The sequence below is a fragment of the Pleurodeles waltl genome, chromosome 5, assembly GCF_031143425.1.
Source record: "Pleurodeles waltl isolate 20211129_DDA chromosome 5, aPleWal1.hap1.20221129, whole genome shotgun sequence".
In the NCBI taxonomy this organism is placed as follows: domain Eukaryota; kingdom Metazoa; phylum Chordata; class Amphibia; order Caudata; family Salamandridae; genus Pleurodeles; species Pleurodeles waltl.
Genome location: NC_090444.1, coordinates 1416206904 through 1416233441, shown reverse-complemented (window position 1 = coordinate 1416233441; position 26538 = coordinate 1416206904). Strand labels below are relative to the sequence as shown.

The 26538-nt window shown below is 42.9% G+C and overlaps 1 protein-coding gene across 2 annotated transcripts in view; it reads left to right on the top strand.

Moving 5' to 3' along the window:
• The window catches only part of KCNQ5 (potassium voltage-gated channel subfamily Q member 5), a 1862282-nt gene that overhangs the window by 1483211 nt on the left and 352533 nt on the right, over window positions 1-26538 (top strand). For both annotated transcript variants that reach the window (XM_069235692.1, XM_069235693.1), the window contains exon 4: window positions 16654-16829. In XM_069235692.1, the coding sequence (XP_069091793.1) occupies window positions 16654-16829 (176 nt within the window). The remainder of the gene's footprint in view (window positions 1-16653; window positions 16830-26538) is intronic.

The following is a 26538-nucleotide window of genomic DNA, read 5'->3' as shown; positions in this document are numbered from 1 at the left end:
AGCAGGACCTAGCGTCGTTTCTCATTTCAACGGGTCGGGCGCGTCGTTCCTTCTCTCCGCAGGAGAGCGATGCATCGATCCAGTCAGCACTCTCGGGTCCGGGCAGGCCATGCGTTGTTTTTACACGCCCAGCAATGCTTGCGTCAGAAATCCAGCCGCACGATGATCTGAAAACCACGCAACGCGGGTTGCGATCTCCCAGCCGCCGTCAGCGCTGCTGTGCGTCATTTCTCCTGCTCCGTACATCAATTCTTCGGTTGCGTTTTCCAGTGAGTGTTGATTTTCAGCTGCTGAGGGTGGCGCATTGTTTCTTCAGCCGCAGATCGGACTGTGTCGATCTTTTCAGCGCACAGCGCTCTGTCCGTGGATTTCCTCATCTTAGGCTGCCAGCTTTTCCTATAAGGGTCCCAGGAACTGGATGGGCACCACAGGGCAGAGTACAAGTCTCTCCGGAGACACCACATGCTGGCAGAGAGAAGTCTTTGCTGTCCCTGAGACTTCAAACAACAGAAGGCAAGCTCTAAATCAAGCCCTTGGAGAGTTCTTCTCAAGATGGAAGGCACACAAAGTCCAGTCTTTGCCCTCTGGCAGAAGCAGCAACTGCAGGATAGCTCCACAAAGCACAGTCACAGGCAGGGCATCTCTTCTTCCTCAGCTCTTCAGTTCTTCTCCAGGCAGAGGTTCCTCTTGTTTCCAGAAGTGTTTTAAAGTCTGTGGTTTTGGATGCCATTCTTCTACCCAATTTCTCCTTTGAAGTAGGCCTACTTCAAAGTAAAGTCTCTTTTGAATGTGAAATCCTGCCTTTCCCAGGCCGGGCCCCAGACACTTACCAGGGGTTTGGAGACTGCATTGTGTGAGGGCAGGCACAGCCCTTTCAGGTGTGAGTGGCCACTCCTTCCCTCCCTCCTAGCACAGATGGCTCATCAGGATATGCAGGCTACATCCCCAGCTCCCTTTGTGTCACTGTCAAGTGTGAGGTGCAACCAGCCCAACTGTCAAACTGACCCAGACAGGGAATCCACAAACAGACAGTCATGGAAATGGTATAAGCAAGAAAATGCTCACTTTCTAACAGTGGCATGTTCAAACACACAATCTCAACCAACTTTGCTAAAAGATGTATTTTTAAATTGTGAGCTCAGAGACCTCAAACTCCACACGTCTATCCGCTCCCAAAGGGAATATACACTTAAATCAGACTTAAAGGTAGCACTCTTGTTAACCTGTGAGAGGGACATGCCTTGCAACAGTGAAAAACGAATTTAGCAATATTTCACTGTTAGGACATATAAAGCACACTACTATATGTCCTACCTTAACCAAACACTGCACCCTGCCCTTGGGGCTACCTAGGGCCTACCTTAGGGGTGTCTTATATGTAAGAAAAGAGAAGGTTTAGGCCTGGCAAGTGGGTACACTTGCCAAGTCGAATTTACAGTTACAACTGCACACACAGACACTGCAGTGGCAGATCTGCGACATGGTTACAGGGTGCACAACCAGTGCTGCAGGCCCACTAGTAGCATTTGATTTACAGGCCCTGGCTCCTCTAGCGCACTTTACTAGGGACTTACTAGTAAATCAAATATGCCAATCATGGCAATCATGCCAATTACATACACATTTTGTAAAGGAGCACTTGCACTTTAGCACTGGTTAGCAGTGGTAGAGTGCCTAGAGTAACACAAACAGTAAAATCAGAGTCCAGCACACGTCAACACCCTGGGGAACAGAGGCAAAAAGTTAAGGGAGACCACACCAAGGATGAAAAGTCTAACAGTCATCCTCCCTACTACTTGGATCTCCCTCTGCACCACCAAGGGTCAGCTTAAGGATTTCTGCAATCCACTGTTCAAGGTACATTTTTCTGTACCACTCTTTCTAGCAGTGGTGCCACATTTGTTGCTTCCTCTGGAAATATGACACCACCTGCTTCAGGCAGCCATGGCATTCATCTAGTGTTCTCTTACCAAAAAACTAGCCCTGCTCTAATATATCCTGCTGTCTTCTCTTCTCACCTGCACTCCCCTAAACTATTTTTGTAATTCATCCCCTTATGTTTTGTAATTGCATGAGTTTCACACTTTCACTTCTCAAAGCTCTAACTCCCCTTTTCTGTCTTACATACCATCCTCTCTCACACTTTTCATTTTTACACCCATTTATGTCCATCCTGAGAGGCTTTTCTCTCTCTATCCTACTCACCTCCTAAAAGCTGAGCACACACACTAATCTGCCTAACAGTCATCTCCAGATCATATTATCTAATGCATTCTTTTTCACATCTTCCTTTCACATATTTCTAGTCTAACCTTCATCTAACACCCTTCTATCAAAGGCCCTCTTTTCCACCCACATATTCCTCTTACTGCCTCCATTTTTACTCACACGTACACTCACACGCTCACCTCTCAATGAAATGCTCCTCTCACAAACGGATGCACACATTCTAGTCTCTCTTTCAAATCCTCCTTTCCCTCAGAAACCTAATTTACTTACCTTTCTCACACACAATACAGAAATACATGCCTGTACACCCTTCTCCTGGTGATTAATTTACATGCAAAAAGTACTTACAGTTTGTGACAACATCGATCCCCTCTTACTAACAACTCTCCCATGTACTTTGACAGTTGGTTACAACTCTTTCTTTAAACCATGATGTTAGAAATGGGGTCTTTGGTTGGCAGTCAAGTTACCCCGTGTTCAAAGCAAGGACCCGCACTCTAGTCAGGGTAAGTCACACACAATCCAAATTATCCTGTGCCCACCCTCTGGTAGCTTGGAAATAAGCAGTCAGGCTTAACTTAGAAGACAATGTGTAAAGTATTTGTGCAATAAATCATACAATACTGAAAGTGATATCAAGTGTCTTGAGAGTTAAAAGATTACTGTAAAACCAATAAAAAGTGTCTTAAGTTCTTCTAGAAACAACAAGTGTCTCTTGCAGGGCAAAGTACCTGGTTTACGTTGAAAAATCCTCACAAAGGACCGCAGAGGAGGAGATGCGTGGAAAAAGCGAGTGTGCGTCAGTTTCGCCCCTTTGCACACAGACTTGTGTCATTATTTTCCACGTGGGGAAGACGTTGCATCGATTTCTGGCACACAGACTTGGATCCTCTTCAGGTTGTGGGGTTTTCAGTCACCCCGGGGACGATGCGTGGAATCCTGGGCTTGCCGAGCGAAGTCACAGAGGCTGCATCGATTCCGGTAGGCGATGCGTGGAATTTTCTTCTGCACGACAGGCGCTGTGTCGATTCCTATCAGAAAGTGGGTCAGCGTCGTTCTGAGTCGGCTTGCAGGAGGGCTGTGCGTTGAAGTTCCGGTTGCGTCATTGGTGGTGCGTCGTCCTTCTGTTGCGAAGTCGGGCTGCGTCATTCCGGACTCAGCGTGCCGTGAAGTTTTCACTGCGAGCAGGCTGTGCGTCGTTCTTGGCAGGTGGTGGGTCAAATTTTCACCGCACAGGGATTTCAGCTGCAGAAGAGTAGTCTTTTTGGTCCTGAGACTTCAGGGGACAGGGGTCAAGCTCTATCCAAGCCCTTGGAGAGCACTTCTGCAGCAAGGCAAGAGAGCAGCAAGACAGCAGGGCAACAGCAAGGCAGAAGTCCTCTTCAAAAAGCACTCAGGTGAGTCCTTCTTGTCAGCGTGCAGGTTCTGGTTCAGGTTTCTTCTACAGGAAGTGTCTGAGGTGGTAGGGCAGAGGCCCTGTTTTTATACCCAAATGTGCCTTTGAAGTGTCAGGGACTTCAAAGAGTGGCTTAGAAGTGCACCAGGTCCTCTTTCAGTTTAATCCTGTCTGCCAGGGTCCCAGTAGGGGGTGTGGCAGTCCTTTGTGTTAGAGCTGGCCCTCCACCCTCTCAGCCCAGGAAGACCCATTCAAACTGCAGATGTATGCAAGTGAGGCTGAGTATCTTGTGCTTGGGGTGTGTATGGATGGATGCACAAGGAGCTGTCAACTAAACCCAGCCAGACGTGGATTGTAAGGCACAGAAAGATGTAAGTCCAGAGAAATGCTCACTTTCTAAAAGTGGCATTTCTAAAATAGTAATATTAAATCCAACTTCACCAGTCAGCAGGATATTGTATTGCCATTCTGGCCATACTCAAGATGACCTTCCTATTCCTTTCAGATCAGCAGCTACCACTCAAACAATGCTGAGGGCAGCCCCAATGTTAGCCTATGAAGGGAGTAGGCCTCACAGTAGTGTAAAAACGAATTTAGGAGTTTTACACTACCAGGACATGTAAGCTACACAGGTACATGTCCTGCTTTTTACCTACACAGCACCATGCCCTAGCGGTTGCCTATGGCTTACCTTAGGGGTGACTTATATGTAGAGAATGGGGAGTTTTAGGCTTGACAAGTAATTTTAAATGCTAAGTCGAATTCGCAGTGAAACTGCACACACAGGCCTTGCAATGGCAGGCCTGAAACAAGGTTAAGGGGCTAATGAAGTTGGTGGCACAATCAGTGCTGCAGGCCCACTAGTAGCTTTTAATCTACAGGCCCTGGGCACATGTAGTGCACTCTACTAGGGACTTATAAGTAAACTAAATAGCCCATTTGGGTGTGATCCAATGTTTAAAGGGAGAAAGCATATTCACTTTAGCACTGGTTAGCAGTGGTAAAGTGCGCAGTCTAAAAACCAGCAAAAACAGTATCTCAAAAGTGGAGGGAGGCAGGCAAAAAGTTAGGGGTGACCACCCTAAGGCTATCAGGTCTAACACACCACCATCCAATAATCCAAAAAGGGTGAAATTGTGCCCTGGCGGTCATTCTCGGGTTCAATATTTCACCATCTATTTTTTCTTTCACTGAAAGGCATTGGTGGCTGCTATTCAATGGGGGTGGCGGGGTATAAAAAAATAAATACAATAAAAAAAAGGCACTTACCTCTTCTATCGGGGAGAGACGGCTCCATCTCTCCTTCGCCCTCTTCTCTTCCCCGACTCCCAGCTCCCAGACTCTCCTAAGCCAGTCATGAAGCTGCTGTCACCAGCATGACAGCAGTGTTGTGATTGCAGCCTGGTTCAGTGCAAGACAAGGAGTGGTAACCTGTGCATGTTCTCCTACCAGCTGTGCAATTGAGCCGGGTGTAGAAATGCTAAGTGCCGGCCAAATGGTCATGCTCACGTATGGCGCACATAGCCCTCCTCCCTGTGAAGTAGCACAGCCCCATCCCTCTCTAACCTGGCTCCCGAGGAAAAATGACATGATAATAACAATGCATTATTATCTTTTTATTTTTATTTTTTTTCACTGCACAAAGCAGTGGGGCGACGCTCCTCCACCTTAGAGGAGGATCCGCCGCTGCTAAAAGGTCAACATTTGTGCATAAAATTAGTAGTACAATATGACTCATCCAATAGCGACAGATTTCTATATATGTCATAATCAAACACAATGCATCTAGTTGATAATTTGAAAGATGCAGAACCCTAGGTCTATTCCAGGCTGGTCTTTGAGAAGAGTCTAACTTCTCCAACTATTCACAAGATTTGGTGTAAATAAATAATTGCAGATGGGTTTAATAACAGAAAATGTATCCCTCGAGAACAGTTCACTAGCAGATGTATGCATTTCATAGAGCTGTATAACACTCCTACTGAATTAGGAATACCATAAAAAAGGACTTGCCAAATCTCCCCAAAAACCAGAATGAGTTCAAAATAGTCCAATATGTTTTGAATACACCGGCTGCTGTTTGCTGTAGAGATTAGCACACACAAACCATTAACTAATTGAAAGACAGACATGGATGAGGACACAATGGAATTTCGGATACTCAAGAAAATCTTACGAACGTAAGCTAAAACAGCTAGATGCATTTCAGATGTGTATATGAAGTACGTTATTCTACAGTGAAACTGCTTACAATTGTTCGACCAGGGCTAGTGAAACATGCTTGTTTGATGCTCTATAGTGACGGCTGGTTGCCTTGATCCTAATGGCGTGAAGTACAAACATCCTGAAACAACGTAATGTAATCAACAGGATGGAAAGCATGGTTGGTGAGCCCTTGGCCAAACTCATATTTACCAATTGTTGGGACTGTTTGAGAGGATAACTAGATAGGTCGTACCACTGAATGTTGTCATAGTAATGAAGTACGACTTTTGGGTCCAATGGCCTACAAGGTGTATGGGACTTGAAGAACCCAGATTAATGGCAAGGGCTGCTACCTACTAGCTTTCCCCTACATCTCTGCAGTTGCTATAGGCTAGAAAGGAAAGGAGGATAGCCAGGTTCTGTGATGCATCTTCGATGTCATCCCTGCCATGCCCCAAGACCACGAAAGGATATGAGGGTGCTGCAGTAATACCTCCTGGCAGCTCATCCTTGCAGGATCTATGTAACTAGAGGGAAGGGAATAGCTCACCATTCTCTGTTCTTGATATCCTGGTCTGAGAGGCGTGCTGTCATACACATTTTTTTTGCTTCTTCGTCTTCTGCAATGTGAGTGGAAGGCAGTATGCTGACTGCTGGAGGGGACTAGATGTGGGGCCAAGTCTGGCTTATGCTAAGGTATGATATAGAGTGGCATCCCCTGCGTTCTTTTTATATAGTGAAAGAAGTCCTGATTAAGTTTGAAAGAGAAGGGAAGGGTATGGGGAAGCGTGGAACAAAGGGATACCAGGTGAAGCTAATCGATTTAGATAGCACATCTTAACCATCATCTCTCTTTGTGAAGTAAATAAAATCTGGTTTTCCTGTATGGTAGGGCACAATGTAATTCTTCTATACTATGTGGTGAAAAGATCAGGGCAAAGGCACAAACACACTATGATCTTGGTATCCTAAATGTATAATTGTTTTTATTCTTTCAGCAAGCTTGGGAACATATGGTCATTAACTAGGGACACAAAGACCATTTCACATTTTGAGACTGCAGAATAATTTTCACAGATAAGGAATGACAGTAGCTCAAATTGTAGCATCTGCATTGCTGTAGCCGCATACTTCTAAAAATACAAAGTCATTTTACGCTTCAATAACGTTCAAGAACAGCAGGCGCGACAGAAGAGGGTACTTTCAGCAGCCGCGATAATTAACCCTGCTCCCATGTAAGGAATGTTATACATCCGAAAGCACTGTAGAACTTTTGGCTTAAGTGGCAGCTCCATCTGCAAAGCCTGAACCTCCCAACATGTCTTAATCAGTTCTTGATGCCATCCTGCCAATTACTTCCACTTGGAGGTGAGGATTAATCATAACCTGTGGGCTACATGAGCCGACAGGTCACATTCTTCACAGTATAAATGCTCTAGTTAAGCTTTGCCAATGTAAGAGAATTTAGAACACTGAAATCCCAGCGTGGCATTATTTATTGTTTGTTGATAAACTAATGCAGGTTTTAATAACGTACCCAAAGGTGACAAAAGTTTCTGGCACCGGATTCATTTAACTAGAAAGATAATGGGAAAAGCAAGTTAAGCACCCTCTACTATGCTGCGTGTAATATTTGTTTTACTAAAAGTGGACAAACAAGCAGGAGTAGACATTTTGGATTTATTCATATGATCTCAATGAAATTTGAATACACAGGAATTAATGCAAAACATGTTGTTTTGCCTATCAAAATAAAAGCAAATAAGTATGTTAATACATCACGATGAGTCATAGTTCTGTTATAATGAGATGACTAATGTCTCAGTTAAAATGTATAAAGTTTGTTTACATACTCATAAATGCTAATTCAGTTAACTAAGCTGACAACATGCAACCATATGTATGCGGTATCAAGAGACTTCCTTTCACCCTCGTGCACAATAACAATGTTTGACCATATAAAGATAAATACAAATGAGTTCGGAAACTGAACACAATGGTTCTTAAATTTTTTGGAAGGAGGTCTACACTTTCTACATACAATTGACAAAATGCCACAATCCAGGCAACCATTTAGTTTTTGCCAATGTAGATTGGGATAAAAAAAATGTTACTCTTGCAGAATATTTGGATGTGGCATTTGAGCGTGTTTCCAAAGTAAATGTCATGAAAGTGACTCAATTTTAGATTATATATTACATAATATTAAGCCAAAAACACGCGTTCAGTTCACTCAAAGTATGAAACCATGAGACTGGCCCAGCTAGCTGGAAGGAATAGAAACATGATTGCTTGCCTGCAGCCCAAGTTCGTTGAATGTCTAAAACCGATGCTGGAAGCAAAATGAAAGGCTTATTTGACGGGGTACAGGTGCTAATTGGTTTATTGCCAGCATTCTGACAGAAGTTAACGGAATTCAATTCCCACTGCACCTCAATATGTGTCTTCACTTTCAGCTCGTCTATTTAAGTGCATAGTGAACAATTAACAGTTGTTAATAGCATCAGAATATGGAATTAACATCTGGGAACACCCTCAAGGCCAATAATACGTAATCACGCAATGGTGAAAAGTGTTGTATGGCTGAACCACAAATGGTAGAACCACACCTGGCTGAACAACGCAGTCGGAACCATGACCGCATCTTTACCATGCATGCCTTTATAACAAAATTTGTATGCGGAGTTCAGCCATACAACCCCCACCCGCCCTGAGGCTTCAAACTACCCCCTCTAAAACCCCCCCAAATCAAAGCCTAAGCCCCTCCCTGCCCTAAGCTCTAAAACCCTTCCACTACAAAAAAAAGTACCCCGACATCCCCATCACCCCCACCCCAAAGCCCTTGGTCTTAAAAAAAATAAAAAATACCCAAAAAAACCCACCCGCCCTGGGGCCTGAAACCTTCCCCCAAACAAGAAGCAAAATTACCATGCCACCCCCACCCACCCTAAGCCGTAAAACATCCCCCCACCCTGAAAAACTAACCCCCCCAAAAAAAACCTGGCCCCAGACACCTCCCTGCCCTGAGACCTAAAACCTTCCCCCAACCATAAAAAACAAAAGTAAATGTGATAAAGAAAAAACATCCCAAGCTGGTCACTTGCACATGGTGCTGCACCGTTGTACATCTTGGAATGCTTTTTATTAGCTGTTAATTATGACGGCTATAACGTATTAGTATAACCTTCCAGTCTCGCTGAAGGCCTTTTTCAAATGGCAACTTAAGAAACAAAGCATGTACAGGATGCCACACAAAGGAAGAGAAGTGAGCAGCAGGTTTTAACTATTAATAAAAAATATAAAACAAAAATAAAGTTTGGAGGGACGGAGAAGGGGAGGAATCATAGAAGGTGCCCATAAGATGAGGCTGCCAGAAAAGAGAGCAGGCAATGGGGAGGCCGAGACAGGGTGGGAGAGAGAGAGCAATTAGAACTATGTACTCCTGAGAAGTGCTATAAGTAAATTAAAAAGTATGAGCAGTACCAATCAGATAAAGCAAATAAGACGTACTCTTGGTATGGAATAAACAGAAGAAGAAGGGGAAAAAAGTAATTGATTAAGGGGTAGGAAAAACCTTATTGGCAGGAAAGTCATCAAATCATGAACAATTAGCTGACCCAAAACTAACTCCAAGTATATGTTAAAGTATGTTAAAGTATAAGGGCACCAGCAACAATTGCCAAAGGGGAAAGCTTTCCCATTACATATCAGTTAATATCCCAATAACGGTGTCAGTAACTAATCAATAGTTTGTACTAAAATTGTTGCTTAAATAATTAATGCATACCATTGTGACTCGGAATGCAGAAGGGATACTTGTTTTAATGTACCCTCCCATTTGTGATTTAAAAGAGAGTCAAAATAGATCTTATATGAGTCAAAAAGTGTAAAAGGGCTTATACATGCAGATAGGTATTTTGAAGTTTCAGACCCTTTCAATTGGCATATCACAGGAAATGTGCTTCAAAATGTCTCAATATATAATGTTCTTGATCTCTAGACCATAATGACGTTACTAGATGCCAGCACCCTCCTGCCATTTCGCTGTGTAGTATGCTTATCTTTTAGGATTCTAACACCGCACCCATTCGAGGGAGGTCCCAGGGGTTAAAGAACCAACTTTCAACTTTTAACTCACAGAGATATTTCTTAATATTCTTAAATCACAGCAATCGTGTTCCTTTTACAGAATACTGTATTTCATTTAGCAATTCAAATGTCAAGCTGAGCTCTCACCTTAGATACATTTCAATGCATTATATAGTAATGCCTTGTAGTCTATGACATCATTAAGCATATTGGTACCTAAATGCAAGTGTACAATAAGTCTACTCATGGATTGCAGAGCATCAAAATCTCTAAATAAATGATTATTTCCAGATCATTATATCCTTATTTCGGGAGTGGCCTCTTACCATGCTTTATCCATATAGCAGACACTGTGCATTTTGGGCATGGGCAGTATAGGGGCCCCCTTGCACCTATTCTCCGCAGCCTTTTCATGGCAGTGGTACCGCCATGAAAAGGCTGGCAGAGAACAAGGTTGTAATCAGCAGGGCGGCGCTGACTTCAGCGCCACCCTGGCTGCTTATAACCAGTACCCGCCGTTAGCCCATCGGGGACAGCTGTAGGTTGGCGGACCTGCCCACCAACCTCATAATGTGGTAGTCGGAACCACCGCAACTGTGACGGTCCAACCACCACTGCAGCATTGGCAGTCCTCGGACCACCTATGTCCTAATAAAGCCATTGGTACTGATCTATGGTATTCTTCATAGCATGAGAACCAATTTGGTGTTATGTCAATGAATATCCAACAGCCAATGAAGGAGTCGGTCCCAATTTTCTCTATCAAAGATTTACATGTATTGGAATTGAACCCAAAGCATCTGGCCAGGAATTGGGAAAATATAATGATCAACCCAAAAAATTTTAATAATGACTGCTGGATTCAAGCTAGCCTGGTTGATAATGGGTGATACGCTGAAACCGATCCCAGTATGCTTGTTTCCGGTTCAGTGAGGACCTGGTCTGGCAGTTCGGCTGGACTATTCCCATGGGGAAGAGGAACAGGGTCAAGGCTAATTTGCATATGTCTGGGTCTAAACTGGGGTGGCATAGTGAGCAAAAGAACAATAGATTAAACCCAGATCTGTGACTGGGGTTGAAAAATGTCAGCACTCCGTCCATCATCCTTGTGTGTTGCTGGAAATATTATTTCATGAACTTCATGAAGGTAAAATTATTTTCCTCCCCAAAACATATACAGGTGGGAGTATTTTATAACAAATTATTTTGTATTCTTAGGATGGTGGGAAAACTCCATTCCTCAACCTGAAGAAATTTCAATACCCTTTGAAAATTCAGGATTTCTTTTAAAATATATTTCTAAGCATAAGGTTTTGTATTTCTACCAGTTGCAGTTGCAGTTGCAGTAATTTATCTCTTTTTTTCTTCTTATTCCTGTGGAAGAAGGAGAAAGGGCCAATTCTCGAGGCACTGGTATCAATTAAAATCAAGAACAAGCTAGTTTTTAAATTTACACCAGTAAATAACACAGAAAATGAACCTCCTGTGAAAATGTAAAATGACTAGGTGTAAGCGGATTGTTATTGTTCTAGGAGTATAAATGAGAATTCTGACGTATCTTAAATACTTTTTGTCAACAATAATTTAAAAAAAGGCTTGAAATTACCTGCTTTTGTATACAACCAGCCTAAATAGTGTGCACCCTGAATATCAAATCCTGAATATCGAGACATGCAAATATCAAGAACAAAAAATGTAATCCAAATACTGAAAGGTGAGTAAGCATAGATTTTCTATAACTCCACATATATATACCTTGGTGATATATATATATATATATATATATATAAACTGTTAGACGTTTTTGCTTATGCAGGGTCATCCCCAATCTTATTGCCTCCTGCCTCCAATTGTTTTCTGACCTGTTGCTGTTGTCTTTTGAACTCTGAGCACTTTACCCCTGCTAACCAGTGCTAAAGTGCATATGCTCTCTATTGTTGACTAGTTTATCCATGATTGGCATATCTGATTTACTAGTAATTCCCTAGTAAAGAGCACTGGAGGTGCCAGGGCCTGTAAATCAAATGCTACTAGTGGGCCTACAGCACTGGTTGTGCCACCCACATAAGTAGCTCTGTAATCATGTCTCAGACCTTCCATTGCAGTGTCTGTGTGTGCAGTTCTAACTGTAAATTCTACTTGGCAAGTGTACCCACTTGCCAGGCCTAAACCTTCCCCTTTCTTACATATCAGACACCCCTAAGGTAGGCCCTAGGTAGCCCCAAGGGCAGGGTGCAGTGTATGGTTAAGTTAGGACATATAGCGGGTCATTCCGACCCTGGCGGTCGGTGGCCGCCAGGGCCACCGACCACGGGAGCACCGCCAACAGGCTGGCGGTGCTCCTACGAGCATTCTGACCGCGGCGGTTTAGCCGCGGTCAGACGCGGAAAGCCAGCGGTCTCCCGCTGACTTTCCGCCGCTCGTAGGAATCCTCCATGGCTGCGGAGCGTGCTCCGCAGCCATGGAGGATTCCGACTCCCCCTCCCGCCATCCAGTTCCTGGCGGTTCTCCCGCCGGGAACCGGATGGCGGGAGGGGGAGTCACGGGGCCCCTGGGGGCCCCTGCCGTGCCCATGCCTATGGCATGGGCACGGCAGGGGCCCCCGTAAGAGGGCCCCTAAAAGTATTTCAGTGTCTGCAAAGCAGACACTGAAATACGCGACGGGTGCAAATGCACCCGTCGCACCTTCCCACTCCGCCGGCTCTATTACGAGCCGGCGTCATCGTGGGAAGGGAGTTTTCCCCTGGGCTGGCGGGCGGTCTTGCGAAGACCGCCCGCCAGCCCAGGGGAAAACTCTGAATACCCTCCGCGGTCTTTCGACCGCGGAGCGGTATTTCGGAGGGGGGAAGTCTGGCGGGCGGCCTCCGCCGCCCGTCAGACTCAGAATTAGGGCCATAGTAATGTGTTTTATGTATCCTGACAGTGAAGTATTGCTAAATTCGTTTTTCACTGTTGCGAGGCCTGTCCCTCTCATAGGTTAACATGGGGGCTACCTTTAAATCTGATTAAAGTGTAGATTCCCTTTGGGAGCTGATGGACATGTGGAGTTTGGGGTCTCTGAGCTCACAATTTAAAAATACATCTTTTAGTAAAGTTGATTTTAAGATTGTGTGTTTGAAAATTCCACTTTTAGAAAGTGAGCATTTTCTTGCTTATACCATTTCCGTGACTCTGCCTGTTTGTGGATTCCCTGTCTGGGTCAGTTTGACAGTTGGGCTGGTTGCACCTCACACTAGACAGTGACACAAAAGGAGCTGGGGTGTAGTCTGCATTTCCTGATGAGCCATCTGTGTTAGGAGGGAGGGGAGGAGTGGTCACTTACACCTGAAAGGGCTGTGCCTGTCCTCACACAGTGCAGTCTCTGACCCCTTGGTGAGTGTCTGGGACCTGGCCTGGGCAAGGCAGGATTTCACATTCAAAAGAGACTTTACTTTGAAGTAGGCCTACTTCAAAGGAGAAATTGGGTATAAGAAGGGCACCCAAAACCACAGACTTTGGATCACTTTCTGGACATCAAGGGGAACCTCTGCCTGGAGAAGAGCTGAAGAGCTGAGGAGAAGTTATGCCCTGCCTGTGACTGTGCTTTGTGGAGCTATCCTGCAGTTGATGCTTCTGCCAGAGTAAGAGGGCAAAGACTGGACTTTGTGTGCCTTCCATCTTGTGAAGAAATCTCCAAGGGCTTGATTTAGAGCTTGCCTCCTGTTATTTGAAGTCTCAAGGACAGCAAGACTTCTCTCTGCCAGCTCCTGGAGTCTTTGAAGACACTCCTGCTATGACAAGTTGTGCCCTATCCAGTCCCTGGGCCTTTGAGAGGAAAGCTGGTGGAAATCCAAGGAAATCTACTTTGGACTGATGCCGCTGCTGAATCCAGTGACGCCGCCTGCAACCGACTCCATGATCTTTGCTGGAACGTGGTGACCTTTGCAGGCCTGGCGCGGCTGCAGCCCTGCTAAAGTCCGCGACTCCGTGGAAGTCGCCGCACCACGTCCTGACCGACGCCACTCGAAGTGCGCGCATTCAATGTTTCGCACAGACGCCGCGATCCCCGACTTCGCGCATCTACTTGTTCTCACTCTTCACCAAAGGTACCGTACTTGGGGGTCTACGCGACTCCGTGTCCGGCGCCGCTGGTGTCGGCTTGTTGGAAAGGACTCCGTCACGACGCCATGTTAACACCCCATCGAAGCATTTTGTGTTTCTAAGTTCTATTTTTGAGTTTAATCTTTAAAAATTAATAACTTGACTTGTGTATGTTGGATTTTTGTCGTTGTGGTCTTGTTTTGTTTAGATAAATATTTCCTATTTTTCTAAACCTGTGTTGTGTCATTTGGTAGTGTTTTCATTAAATTACTGAGTCTGTTGGTACAAATACTTTACACCTAGCACTCTGAAGTTAAGCCTACTGCTCTGCCAAGCTACCAAGGGGGTAAGCAGGGGTTAGTCGAGGATGATTCTCTTTTACTCTGACTAGAGTGAGGGTCCTTGCTTGAACAAGGGGTAACCTGAGTATCAACCAAAGATCCCATTTCTAACATATATATATTTTCAAGGTACGTTGACATGCGTTTAGTAATAGTAAATCTATACTGCTCTATATGTACAGCCGTTTTGAAATTCAGTCCACAATATTCTTTTATGTCGATATTGTTGGGCTTGATATCCAGTAGTACAAATCTCTTAAATTCCACAGACCCAAAATTTATGACACTCATACACAAAAGCATTCTTTTTCACTAAAATTAAAAACATGATGGTCACTATCCAACTATGGGTCACATCTATTTAAAGAAGAGCTTAGGGAATGACAAGTCCAGATTTAGGCCTGGTAAGGATACTGAATGGAATTTCTCTAGTTTAAAGGCAATGCTTGACTTGTCTAATGATTATGATACCCTTGATCACACAGTCATCTTGTTATTATTAAGTATTATTAGGCGTACTTAGACAAAATATGGAGTTCAAAATATCGAGAGACAGAAATATCAGAAACAAAATTGTGAATCAAAAATATTGTGATGCAAAAATATCTTTGTCAAGAATATTGTTTTTTAGATAAGTGATATAATTTTTAAGAATATCGTTTTAAATATCGTTTTCAGGTATATAGTTGCAAAGATATTGCTTTTTAATTATTTTAATGCATTTTAGGTGATATATAACTGTATGTGTTACTATTGTTTGTATAATTGTTACTTTTTTTAAAATAGTTTGTAATTTTAAGTAATCTAGATGTTTGTATTTTATTGCTGATAGCTATTTAGGGTGTTGTAGAGGTTTGTTGTGTTTGTAGGGGGATCAGGTGGGAATTTAATAAAATTAAATGTAATTTATTAATTTATTTTTTAAGATTATTTATTTGATCCCTTACTATGTAAAGCAGTTAAATTATTAATAGTTGTGTAATTGTTTTATTGTTTAATTTATTTTTCTATGGAAGTTAGTATTCATATGTGTATCACACATGTATTTTTAAATGTTGTGCTTTACTCTGTAGAGTAATTTGGCTGGTTAGGAATAAAAAGTATATTTTTATAATTATTGAAATGTATATGTAATTTATTAATTGTTAATTAATTATGTATTTTTTAAAGAATTTGTATTTGTTTGCCATTTTAAATTTATTTTATGGTAAGTGTTTGAGAAAGTTTGTGCTATGGTATTTGTCTTTTGAAGTGTTGTTATATACTCATTGAAATTACATATATTACTAATGATTTTATCTTTTGGCAGGTAGGGAAGTTTAAATTATTATATATAATTTGATTTTTCCATTCTTCTTTTATATTTACAACAAAGGGAAGAGGCATGCAATACACCAGTGGTTCCCAACCTTTTTGACTTCTGTGGACCCCCACCTTATCATTAATGGAACCTGGGAACCCCCACTGAATCGTTATTGGAATACAGGGACCCCCGACTGAGTCATTACTGAAAGCTGGAGTCGTAATCTCTTAATATTAATTAATTTTCTAAGCAGTTGCAGCCCCCCTGAAGAGGCCTCATGGACCCCCCCCCCCGGGTCCCCGGTGCACAGGTTGGGAACACGTGCACTACATAGTATCCAATGTTCTAAAAAGCTCCCCTGGTGCACTAACATTTTGAGCCCAATGAACAGAAAAAGTTAAAAAAAAAACAAAAAAACGATGCCTGCAAGGTTACAGTCTTGCATAGATGCAGATTTCTCAATTCCACATTAACAAATATTTTCAAGGCATCGCCTGAAAACCTGCAACAGTTACTGATTTCCAGGTGTGCTCCTGGAAAACATCTGCAGATACTAATATGTGCAGAGGTTTCCACATGTCTAATTGTGCATAATGTGTAAGTGCTCATTGGAGAATGTCTTCCCAATCCTGCATTGCGTTTTTTGGGCCTTTTTTGTACATGGGGAAAACATTTTCCCTGTGGAGAATGCCATTCCCCTACACCCACAACAACCCACACCAATATTTTGGAGGGAGGTCCACTTCCCATTCCGACTCTGTAAGGCATTGACTCCTTTCCTTGAAAAGGGTAAATATCCTACCATTTCTAGCATTGGGTCCTTTGTCTTTCCTATATCATGGACAGAATTTGTAAATATATTTGTGTAAGTGTGTGGGTGTGTGCGCACATTTAAACAAACTTTTTTATTTTTTTCCATATGTGTGCCACATTTTGAAATATACATGCGCTCTGTTTTTGTATTGTATATACCATGTATTTGTAAAATGCAAATGTTACTTTTATTTCAGATATCATTGTTCTCATCGCATCAGTAGCAGTTGTTTCTGCTGGAACTCAGGGTAACATTTTTGCAACATCAGCACTCAGAAGTCTTCGCTTCCTACAGATCCTTCGTATGGTGCGCATGGACCGGCGAGGTGGCACTTGGAAACTATTAGGTTCTGTTGTGTATGCTCATAGCAAGGTAGGTGCCATGCATTCTGAACATCATGTTGACCTTGTTGCATACGTTGTCACTTTAGTGAATCTGACTGGAGGAGAAATGTAACAGCCTTTTTGTGACCTACGCCTGAGTTCTCACAATGCTCAAATTGATAAGTCCAACTGGTAAACAGGTTTAACTAGGGGTAATCTTGACTTACCTTTGGTAACCTGGCCCCAGCAGCAAGACAATCCACTGAAAAATGTGTGATGTGTTGTGTTTAAGATACGAGCGAAGCAAAGGTACTGTTAAATAAATAACAAACATAAAGGTCCAACTCAGGCTTACTTGTGGAAATACAAAGGGGTTTATGTGTTACAACACAAGGAAACACATCTCATTTGAATCAATAAGAAAAAGTGTTCAATTACAGTCTATGTGGATTAAATTAATAAAATTAAGACATAATTTTGTGTTTGTGTTTACCAGACTTGTGGTCCTTTTTTAAACCCTCTGGTCTCCCACTTATTTTAAGGAGAGGAAAGCACCAGGATTGCACCAGCTGAGCCTCAGCTAGCTCCACATCAATTGGACAGAGGATATTTGGGCGACAGATGCATCAATGACTGTATTGAGAGCCAATGTGTTAGAAATGGGGTCTATGGTTGGCAGTCAGGTTACCCCCTGTCCAAGCAAGGACCCTCAGTCTAGTCAGGGTAAAGGAGAATCACTCTCACTCACCCCCTTGGTAGCTTGGCACAAGCAGGCAGGCTTAACTTCAGAGTCGAGGTGTAAAGTATTTGTACCAACACACACAGTTACTCAGTGAAAACACTACAAAATGACACAACCCAGGTTTAGAAAAATAGGAAATATTTATCTAGACAAAACAAGACAAAAACGACAAAAATCACACATACACAAGTCAAGTTATTCATTTTAAAAGCAATATAGTCTTAAATCCTTGGGAAAACAGTAAAAACACTTTTAGCATTGAAAAGTTCCTGGGTAGCGTCAAAATAACACGCATGCGCGAGTGTGCATCAGAAAAGGTTAAAGATGCGTTGATTTCTCACCCGCAAGCGAGACCGTGTGTCAGTTCTCCTCCTCCGGTCAGTTTGGTGTACGTCGAATTTCCTTTCCGCAGGAGAGCGATGCGTCGATCTGGGCAAGCACTCGCGTCCAGACAGGCATTGCGTCATTTTTCTGCGCCCAGCAAAGTTTGCTTCGAAAATCCTACTGCATGGCTATGCCGTTTGCAGCCTCCATCAGCGGGTGTTGCGTGTCATTTCTCCAGCTGCGTGTGTCGATCTTCCAGCCGCGATGCCGGTGGAGCATCGATTTCTGCTGCAAAGCCGGCAGCATGTCGTTTTTCAGCATCTCAGAAGGTGCGTCGATTTTTCCCCCACAAGCCGGCCTGTGCATGGATTTTCAATCTTAGTCTGCCAGATTCACCTGTCAAGGCCCCAGGAACTAGATAGGGCACCACTTGACAGGACAGAAGCCTCAGCAGAGAGTCCAGGTGCTGGCAGGGGAAGTCTTTGATGGCCCTGAGACTTCAACAGGAGGCAAGCTCAGGACAAGCCCTTGGAGATTTCTTCACAAGCATGAATGCACAACAAAGTCCAGTCTTTGTCCCTTTTCACAAGGCAGAAGCAGCAACTGCAGATACCTCCACAAAGCACAGTCACAGGCAGGGCAGCACTTCTCTTCAGCTCTTCTCCAGGTAGAGGTTCCTCTTAATGTCCAGAAGTGATCTAATTTTCAGGGGTTTGGGAGCGCTTCTTATACCCATTTGGGCCTTTGAAGTAGGCCTCAATGGAAAGTCTCTCTTGTTTGTGAAATCTGCCTTGCACAGGCCAGGCCCCAGACACACACCAGGTGGTTGGAGACTGCATTGTGTGGGGGCAGGCACAGCCCTTTCAGGTGTAAGTGACCACGCCTCCCCTCCCACTTTACACAGATGGCTCATCAGGATATGTACGCTACACCCCAGCTTGCTTGTGTCACTGTCTAGTGTGAGGTGCAACCAGCCCAACTGTCAAACTGACCCAAACAGGGAATCCACATACAGGCAGAGTCACAGAAATGGTATAAGCAAGAAAATGCTCACTTTCTAAAAGTGGCATGTTCAAATACACAATCTCAAAACCAACTTTGCTAAATTGTGAGCTCAGAGACCCCAAACTCCACACGTCTATCCGCTCCCAAAGGGAATCTATGCTTTAATCATATTTAAAGGCAGCCCCCATGTTAACCTATGAGAGGGATAGGCCTTGCAACAGTGAAAAACGAATTTGGCAGTGTTTAACTGTTAGAACATATAAAACACATTAGTATATGTCCTACCTTGAACATACACTGCAACCTGCCCACGGGGCTACCTAAGGCCTACCTTAGGGGTGTCTTACATGTAAGGATAGGGAAGGTTTAGGCCTGGCAAGTGGATACACTTGCCAAATCGAATTGCCACTTAAAATCTGCACACACAGACACTGCAGTGGCAGGTCTGAGCCATGTTTACAGGGCTACTAAAGTGGGTGGCACAACCAGTGCTGCAGGCCCACTAGTAGCATTTGATTTACAGGCCCTGGGCACCTCTAGTACAACATACTAGGGACTTACCAGTTAATCAAATATGCCAATCATGGAAAGCCAATTACATACACATTTTATACAGGCACTTGCACTTTAGCACTAGATAGCAGTAGTAAAGTGCCTAGAGTAACAAAACAGCAAAAGCAGAGTCCAGCACCCATCAACACCCTGGGAAACAGAGGCAAAAAGTTAGGGGAGACCACACCAAGGATGACGAGTCTAACACAGTGCTTCAAGAGGAATAACACCTGGATGAGAGCTTTATGATAGTGTGCAGAAAATAAATAGTAGTTTCAAAAATAGTGTGTAACAGCGTGGAGTGGTGCAGGAATATCTGAAAGCAGAAGTACGATGGTCATCCAAAGTGAGCAACAAGTGAGGCACACCTAGCAAGATTTGTGATGCACTGAATTACAATCCGAAGCCTCTTTTGCACTCAGGAAAAAAGTGGCCCGGAAAAGAAAGGTTATGCAAGACAGGAAGTACTTTTCCACCATATCAGAGCAGTATCAGATAAAAAGGTCTGAGTCAATTTGCTACTTTTTTTTCCAAAGTAATATTCATAAATGGAATAGTAAGAGAAGAAAATACTCAATGAAGAGAATCTCCTCTCAGAATACAGGATGTCAGAATAGAGCAAATATGAATGATTACATATCCAAAGAAGTGAAAACATAAATGGAGTCACCAGTAAGAAGCTAACATTTACACTGTTAAGGGCAAGACCCTTAAGACGGCATTAGAGGATGACTCACCATATGGATCTGGGGCATAGGACGTCATAATTTGCTGAGTGTAAACGCCATTATTGAGAGGGACCATGGCACAATGAAAGCACAAACCCAATCACCATGGTGGCACAGAACCTTCACAGCACTGCTGGTAATGCAGGGAGAAACCACAGTGTATATGGAGATGTGAAGGAAAATAGGTGCTATGGCAGTGGCATAGACCTTTAGGGAACAGTTGTTGCAGTATTGATTTCTGCAGAAACAACTGTGGTTCACGGAAGCCACAATCATCACAGGGAGACTACTAACAGAACCACGGAGATCAGAGGCCACAGATCCCGACCCCGAGATGACAGGCAAAGCAGTCACAGCCCTGACGGTGAAATGTTACACATCCAGGATGGGCATTTGGAGGGGGAGAAAGAAGGTAGTTCCCATATGGTATCCTTAAAAAATATGCTTGCATATCCAGGGGGTGAATATGCACGTCTTATCAATGTGGCTGGAGTCACACTCCCAAGACTTGTGCATTTTTACAATGGCCTTTGATAGAGTGCCATAGGCCCCCCAACTCAAAGGTCAGTGATTCATCAGCACTAGGAGATTAAACCACTGATACTTAACTGTGTTCTTCACTGCGCAGACACACACTGTGGTAGCATGTCTTTTATTGTGTATGTCTATATTATTTATTGTGAAGTTTATTAAAACCATTACAAAACAATATATTTATCACAGTATATAAAAACAAGATACAATGTATCATATAAAACCTGTCATTTCATAAAATCAACTCCAAAGACAGTATAGCAGCAAAAAATAGATCTCATTTAAAATAGCATTTTATCTGGCCATCCTCTCAATTCCTATTGCAATAATTTAATCATATTTTAAAACAGAGAATTTTTGTTAGAAACCATTTTTGTAGTACCAGCAATAAAAGTAAAACAATCTATTTCAAACAGATGACATTTGTGTAAAATTATATTTGTGCAAATCTAGCAAGAAAGATGATTTAATACTACAGCTATTGTAGTGATGGGACAACTACATAGATAAAACAGACGAGAGGTATACAACTTTATAATAAACCAAGATACTTTAATCACTAAAAACGAATTTCCTCCCTGCAACTCTTAGTAAATTAGACACATAGGAATTCAATACTGGGTCTGTTGGTCTAAGACACGCAATTACTGCTTGGCTACATGTCCGTATAACACGTTGAATAAAAAGAGGACTGTTCTTTGTTGCAAAAGGGCTGGGCATATACATAAAAAATGAATAGAATTCCTCTCTTCATTTTACATTGGCTGCAATTCTCCTTTATTAACTCCTTTTTAAATAAATTCCATTTTGTTTCACCAGGCAGCTTCCCCAATCGAAAATGCAAGAAGGCTTTTTTTTATTAAACGGTTAACCATCCCATTCCAAAGTACCGTTGACATCTAAAAGATTTATACTCGTTCACAGCACTCCCCAAGTGTTTTCAACAGCAATTATGTCTTCATATTAACTCTCTTAAAACATGCTATGGATGGGACACTTTCCCATATGTCCTGCAAGCCTAAATAAAATTTTGCCTGTTGAAGATAGAGGCGCACAGGAACCCATCAACTTGTTTGTATTTCTTGCCAGAGTGCTTGGCACAGTTAGTTCCCTTTAGCGCTCTTTTTCTGTACCAGGTCCTTACATAGGCCCCTTTCCTGGCTATTAGCTGATTTACTAGCCCAAACTCCAAGCATATTTGTGCCAGAGATGCGTGTAGCAGAACTCGAAAAAAGTTGTTTATACACTTTTGTTATAATTGTATTTACACATACCACATCTCTTCCACAATGGGCTTCATTTCTATACATTTACTTGGTACAAGCTTAGCTGCAATAACTTCTAATAACGGTAAAATACTTGGGCCGACCAGTGATCTTTTTAAATTGCTAAAAGCCAGCCAGGGGCATACTTTTGCTTATTAGCTCTCTTTTATGTTGTCTAAAGCATCCACGTTTATCAAAGAGGACCCCCAGGTATCTGTAGGTCCGTACCTGCTCCATTTGTATGCCATTTAAAAACCATTTGTGTTTTTTCTTAATCCTGGACTACCTCACATCTCCTGCCTATGCACATGCTGCCACTGTGAGAGGCGTGTACATTGCTCCGCTAATTTGCATGTGCATTCTGGTGCTGTAAGACCCTAGGAGCGTTGTTCACTAATTTGTGTTTTGCTGTACTTCAAATGAAAGGGGATCAACGTGTCCTCCATTCACCACAAAATATCTACTGGCTCTCCAAACCCATAGTGGGGTCAATAGACATTGTATTGAGTTACATCAGAATGCTCATTTGGTTTGGACTTCCAGTGGCAGAGGCTCTGCCTCCATATCTACTTTCTGTAACTGAACTGTGGTCTAGATTAAAACAACAAGCCAAGGCTCTTCTGTGTAGTCTGCACTTGTTTCCTTTATGCTGATTATCAAATTGTGCCCAAAGAAATGCTACAATGTCATGTTACAATACGTCTATGGAGAATATTTGCACATATGATACATTGAAGATGACGGAGAGTGCTCAAGCACTCAAAAATATAAGGTGAACATCAAAATCTATGAATCACTTAACACAGATGGGGTTGCACAACTATTCATTTCCAGGACTCGAGAGTGGTGGCCAGGATTCTCTGTCAGCTCTTTGAGAGTGCATGCAAGGAGGCATCTGGGTCAGGCAAATTAAATATTTCAAATAAATAGAAACTATGTACAATTCATGATTAAGAAGACACAAGTACGCAACCAACAGACTAATGTCTCTAATTAATAAGGGTGCTAAAGTTCATCGGATATACATTTGAATGGCGCATAGTCAAAAAATCCACTTTATACATGCTACTTTTAGATTGAAACTTTATATAGTGCATCAGTGTTTATCACTGTAGTGGTATATACGGATATCCATGAGCAACGATAAAAAGTCATATACATTTTTGCTTGGTGGACTTCCAAGCTGTTGTCAACCGTCAGTGGTAAATCTCATGAAAAAGTATTGCTGTCCAGTGGCGGCCGGCAGCTTTGGGAGGAGGGCGGGCGGGGCACACACACAAACACACACACAGACTCATTCTTTCACACCCAAACACGCACACACGCACGCTCACCCATTAACAACACTCATTCCATTCAAACATGCACGCACGCACCAAACATTCATTTTACAAATTCACACACATTCATTCTTCCACACACACGCACGCACTCACATCCATTAACAACACTCATTCCATTCAAACATGCACGCACGCACCAAACATTCATTTTACAAGATCAAACACATTCATTCTTTCACACACACACACGCACGCACATCCATGAACAACACTCATAACACTCAAACATGCACGCGCGCACTAAACATTCAATGTAAAACATAACACACATACATACACACACACACACACACACTTACCTTTAGCCTCCAGGTCCCAGGAGGGTAGAGACTGCTGCCTTAGGTCAGCCAATGAGGGAAGGCAGCAGTCCCAGCCTCGTCACAGAGTGGGATGGGGTCAGTGAGACTGCTGGCCCCTCCCCACTCTGTGACGAAGTGTCACTGATTGACACTCGCCCTGGGCGCTTCAGTGCTTGAACCTGAAGCGCCCAGGGAGAGTGTCAATGGGTGACGCTTTCCTCGTCACCCAGGAGAGGGCCTGGAGGCACCTTTGCTGGGCCGAGGAGGTCACGCCCATAGGGGTCGTGATCTCCTCAGCCCAGCAAAGTTCAGCTCAGGCAGCCAGGAGTCTGCGCAAATCGCGCATGTCTGCTCCTGGCTGCCTGACTTGAACATGAAGAGTGTCTATCAGGCTGACCTTTGTTCAGCCTGACAGACACTCTTCATGGGGTGGGGGGGCGTGGCCCCTCCGCCCTAAAGGACGGGCCGCCACTGTTGCTGTCCATGGACATACATGCTGGATTAGGAAGTATCAAAAGTACATTACACAAAGGGAACTTAACTCAGGTTTATCTTGTTATACATGGCCAGTACACTGACTACAGTATGGTTGAAACAAGGTTCTCTGCTGGCAGGAGGAAGGCTGGCCATTCTGCATCTCTTGTATTTACAAGGTAGGATTCATTCTAGGGTGTCTCTTTCAGAACAGAATGGGCTACCAAGACCCCATGGACCTATTCTACTTGCAAACCCCTATAGTGCAGAGTGGTTTGAAGATTTTTGCTAGGACCTGTTTTGATTTCTAGTCCTTCTCTGGTACTGGCCCCAATAGCCTTTAGTCTGTCTCATCTTCCAAATACACTGTAAGAGGTGCATTGATATTCACCTAGCTGGTCAGACATACATTTCAAGACCCATATTTATACTTTTTTAGCGCCGCATATGCGCCGCTTTTTGACGCCAAAACGCGGTAACTTACAAAATAAAAGTGTCTTTTGCGAGTTTGCGCCGCTTTTGCGTCAAAAAATGACACAAATGCGGCGTTAAAAAAGTATAAATATGGCCCCAAATGTTTTAATGTGTATTGATGAATTGATTGTATTAAATTCGATGCCACTGGATTTGCAAACTAATTTCATGCTTGATTTCTTTATTTTACTGCAAATATGTTTATTATATAGGTGTTAAATAGTCAGATTATGGCCTTCAAAAATTAAGCATAGATGGTGTATAGCTATAAGTAAACTTCACATACTAAGGTTTCATATTTGCCTGCACACTATCGTGTTTTAAATATTTGAATTGTAAGACAGTTCCTTTTTGATTTATTAAAGGGAAAAAGCTGAAAATCGGCCTAAATATGGCTGCAGACGACTTCAATAGATGCTATATTAGCGGAAGTGAGCTTAAAGTCATTAGCACTACCAATAACAATTAAGTACTATCACAGGCTAAAATAAAATCGAAGAACATCCCTATTCCTGCTTGTGGTTCTGAAATCCCTGGTACGGAGCAATCGTGGAGTATAAATATAGCCTTAGAACCCACCGTAGCGGGCTCTACCGGCTATTAAAGGCCCGCTCCCTGCGTTAAATGCCCGAGCCGAAGGCGAGGGCATTTAACAAGGGAAAGGGCCTTTAATAGCCGGTAGAGCCCGCTACGGTGGGTTCTAAGGCTATTAGAACATTCTGCCACTCAGGGCAGAATGTTCTATTTAAAAAAACAAATTGCTCACGGAGCCCAAGGGGATTAAAATCCCCTCGGGCTCAGTGAGGCTTTGTTCACAGCTGCTGCTGTGAACAAAGCAAACATTGGAATGTTGGCGCTGCGGGCTTTTACCGGCCAGTAAAAGCCTGCAGCACTCCTTTGTTTTCAATGGAGCTTCCAGCATTCCAATGTTCTAATATAGCATTCTAGCTCCCTGCAGAGTGCAATAATGGAAATTAACGACCCTCTTCCTGGGTGATGGGCCCAAACTGGAGGCAAATGTTCTATAATAAGCAAGAGGACCGTTAACAACCAGTACAAACCAAGACAGAAATGCTGTAGTGCTATGGTAATATTCCATCTACAGACAGTAGAATGTTTTAAAATAAATAGAAAGCAGGAATGTGGGAGCAGAAGGTCTGCAGCAGCCATCTTTGGTCCTGATCCACTTTATCATCCTCAATGAAGCTCTCAATATTCCAGTGTTCTCATAAAATTAATGACTAAATGGTCTCTATTCGAAATTTGAAATATAGTGGCATTCAAACATTAATTTACCGAAAAGCAGTCTTATATGAGAAGGATAAGGATTAAAATCCTTTAAACCTGCCTTAATATAAAAACGTCCCAGGAATGGAAATATATCTAAGGCTTTTCTCTTCTGAGTGCATTGCTGCAAGTTAATTTGGGGATACTTGGTAAATGGCACAGCATTGTAAATATAGTATACAAATGTGGAATGGTTCAGACACAAACATCAGTGCATGTAATGCCTATTATTATGCCCATTATATCCTGATCTTATCCATACTTACTCCAGTCCTCTTCTACTGACGGCGATAGTACATACAACTGTGGATGCCATTCTATATGCCCTATTAACAAAGTTTTTAACATAAGCTTAAACCTTATTTATATCTGCCAGGAATACACAAAAGGATTACTGGGTGGCATACATGCATTTGCTACTACTTATTTCTCTGCCACGAGTGCAGAGAAATCCATAGTAGAAAATACTACTCATCGGGTAGGGAGTGGGTATTCCAAGGCATGGTTTGAAGTTTCAAGGCAAACCATGCCTTGGACTACCCACCTCCTTTTGTGTATTCCTCGCAGATATAAATAAGGTAGCAGCTTATTTAAAAAAAATACTTTGTAAATAGGGCATATAGAATGGCATGCACATTTGGTTTTATTCCTAAACTTTAAACCATCCCCTTTCCACCATGGAAAATGAGGTTTACTCCCGCCATAAGCTGAAGTTACTTCTTTTTCTGGAA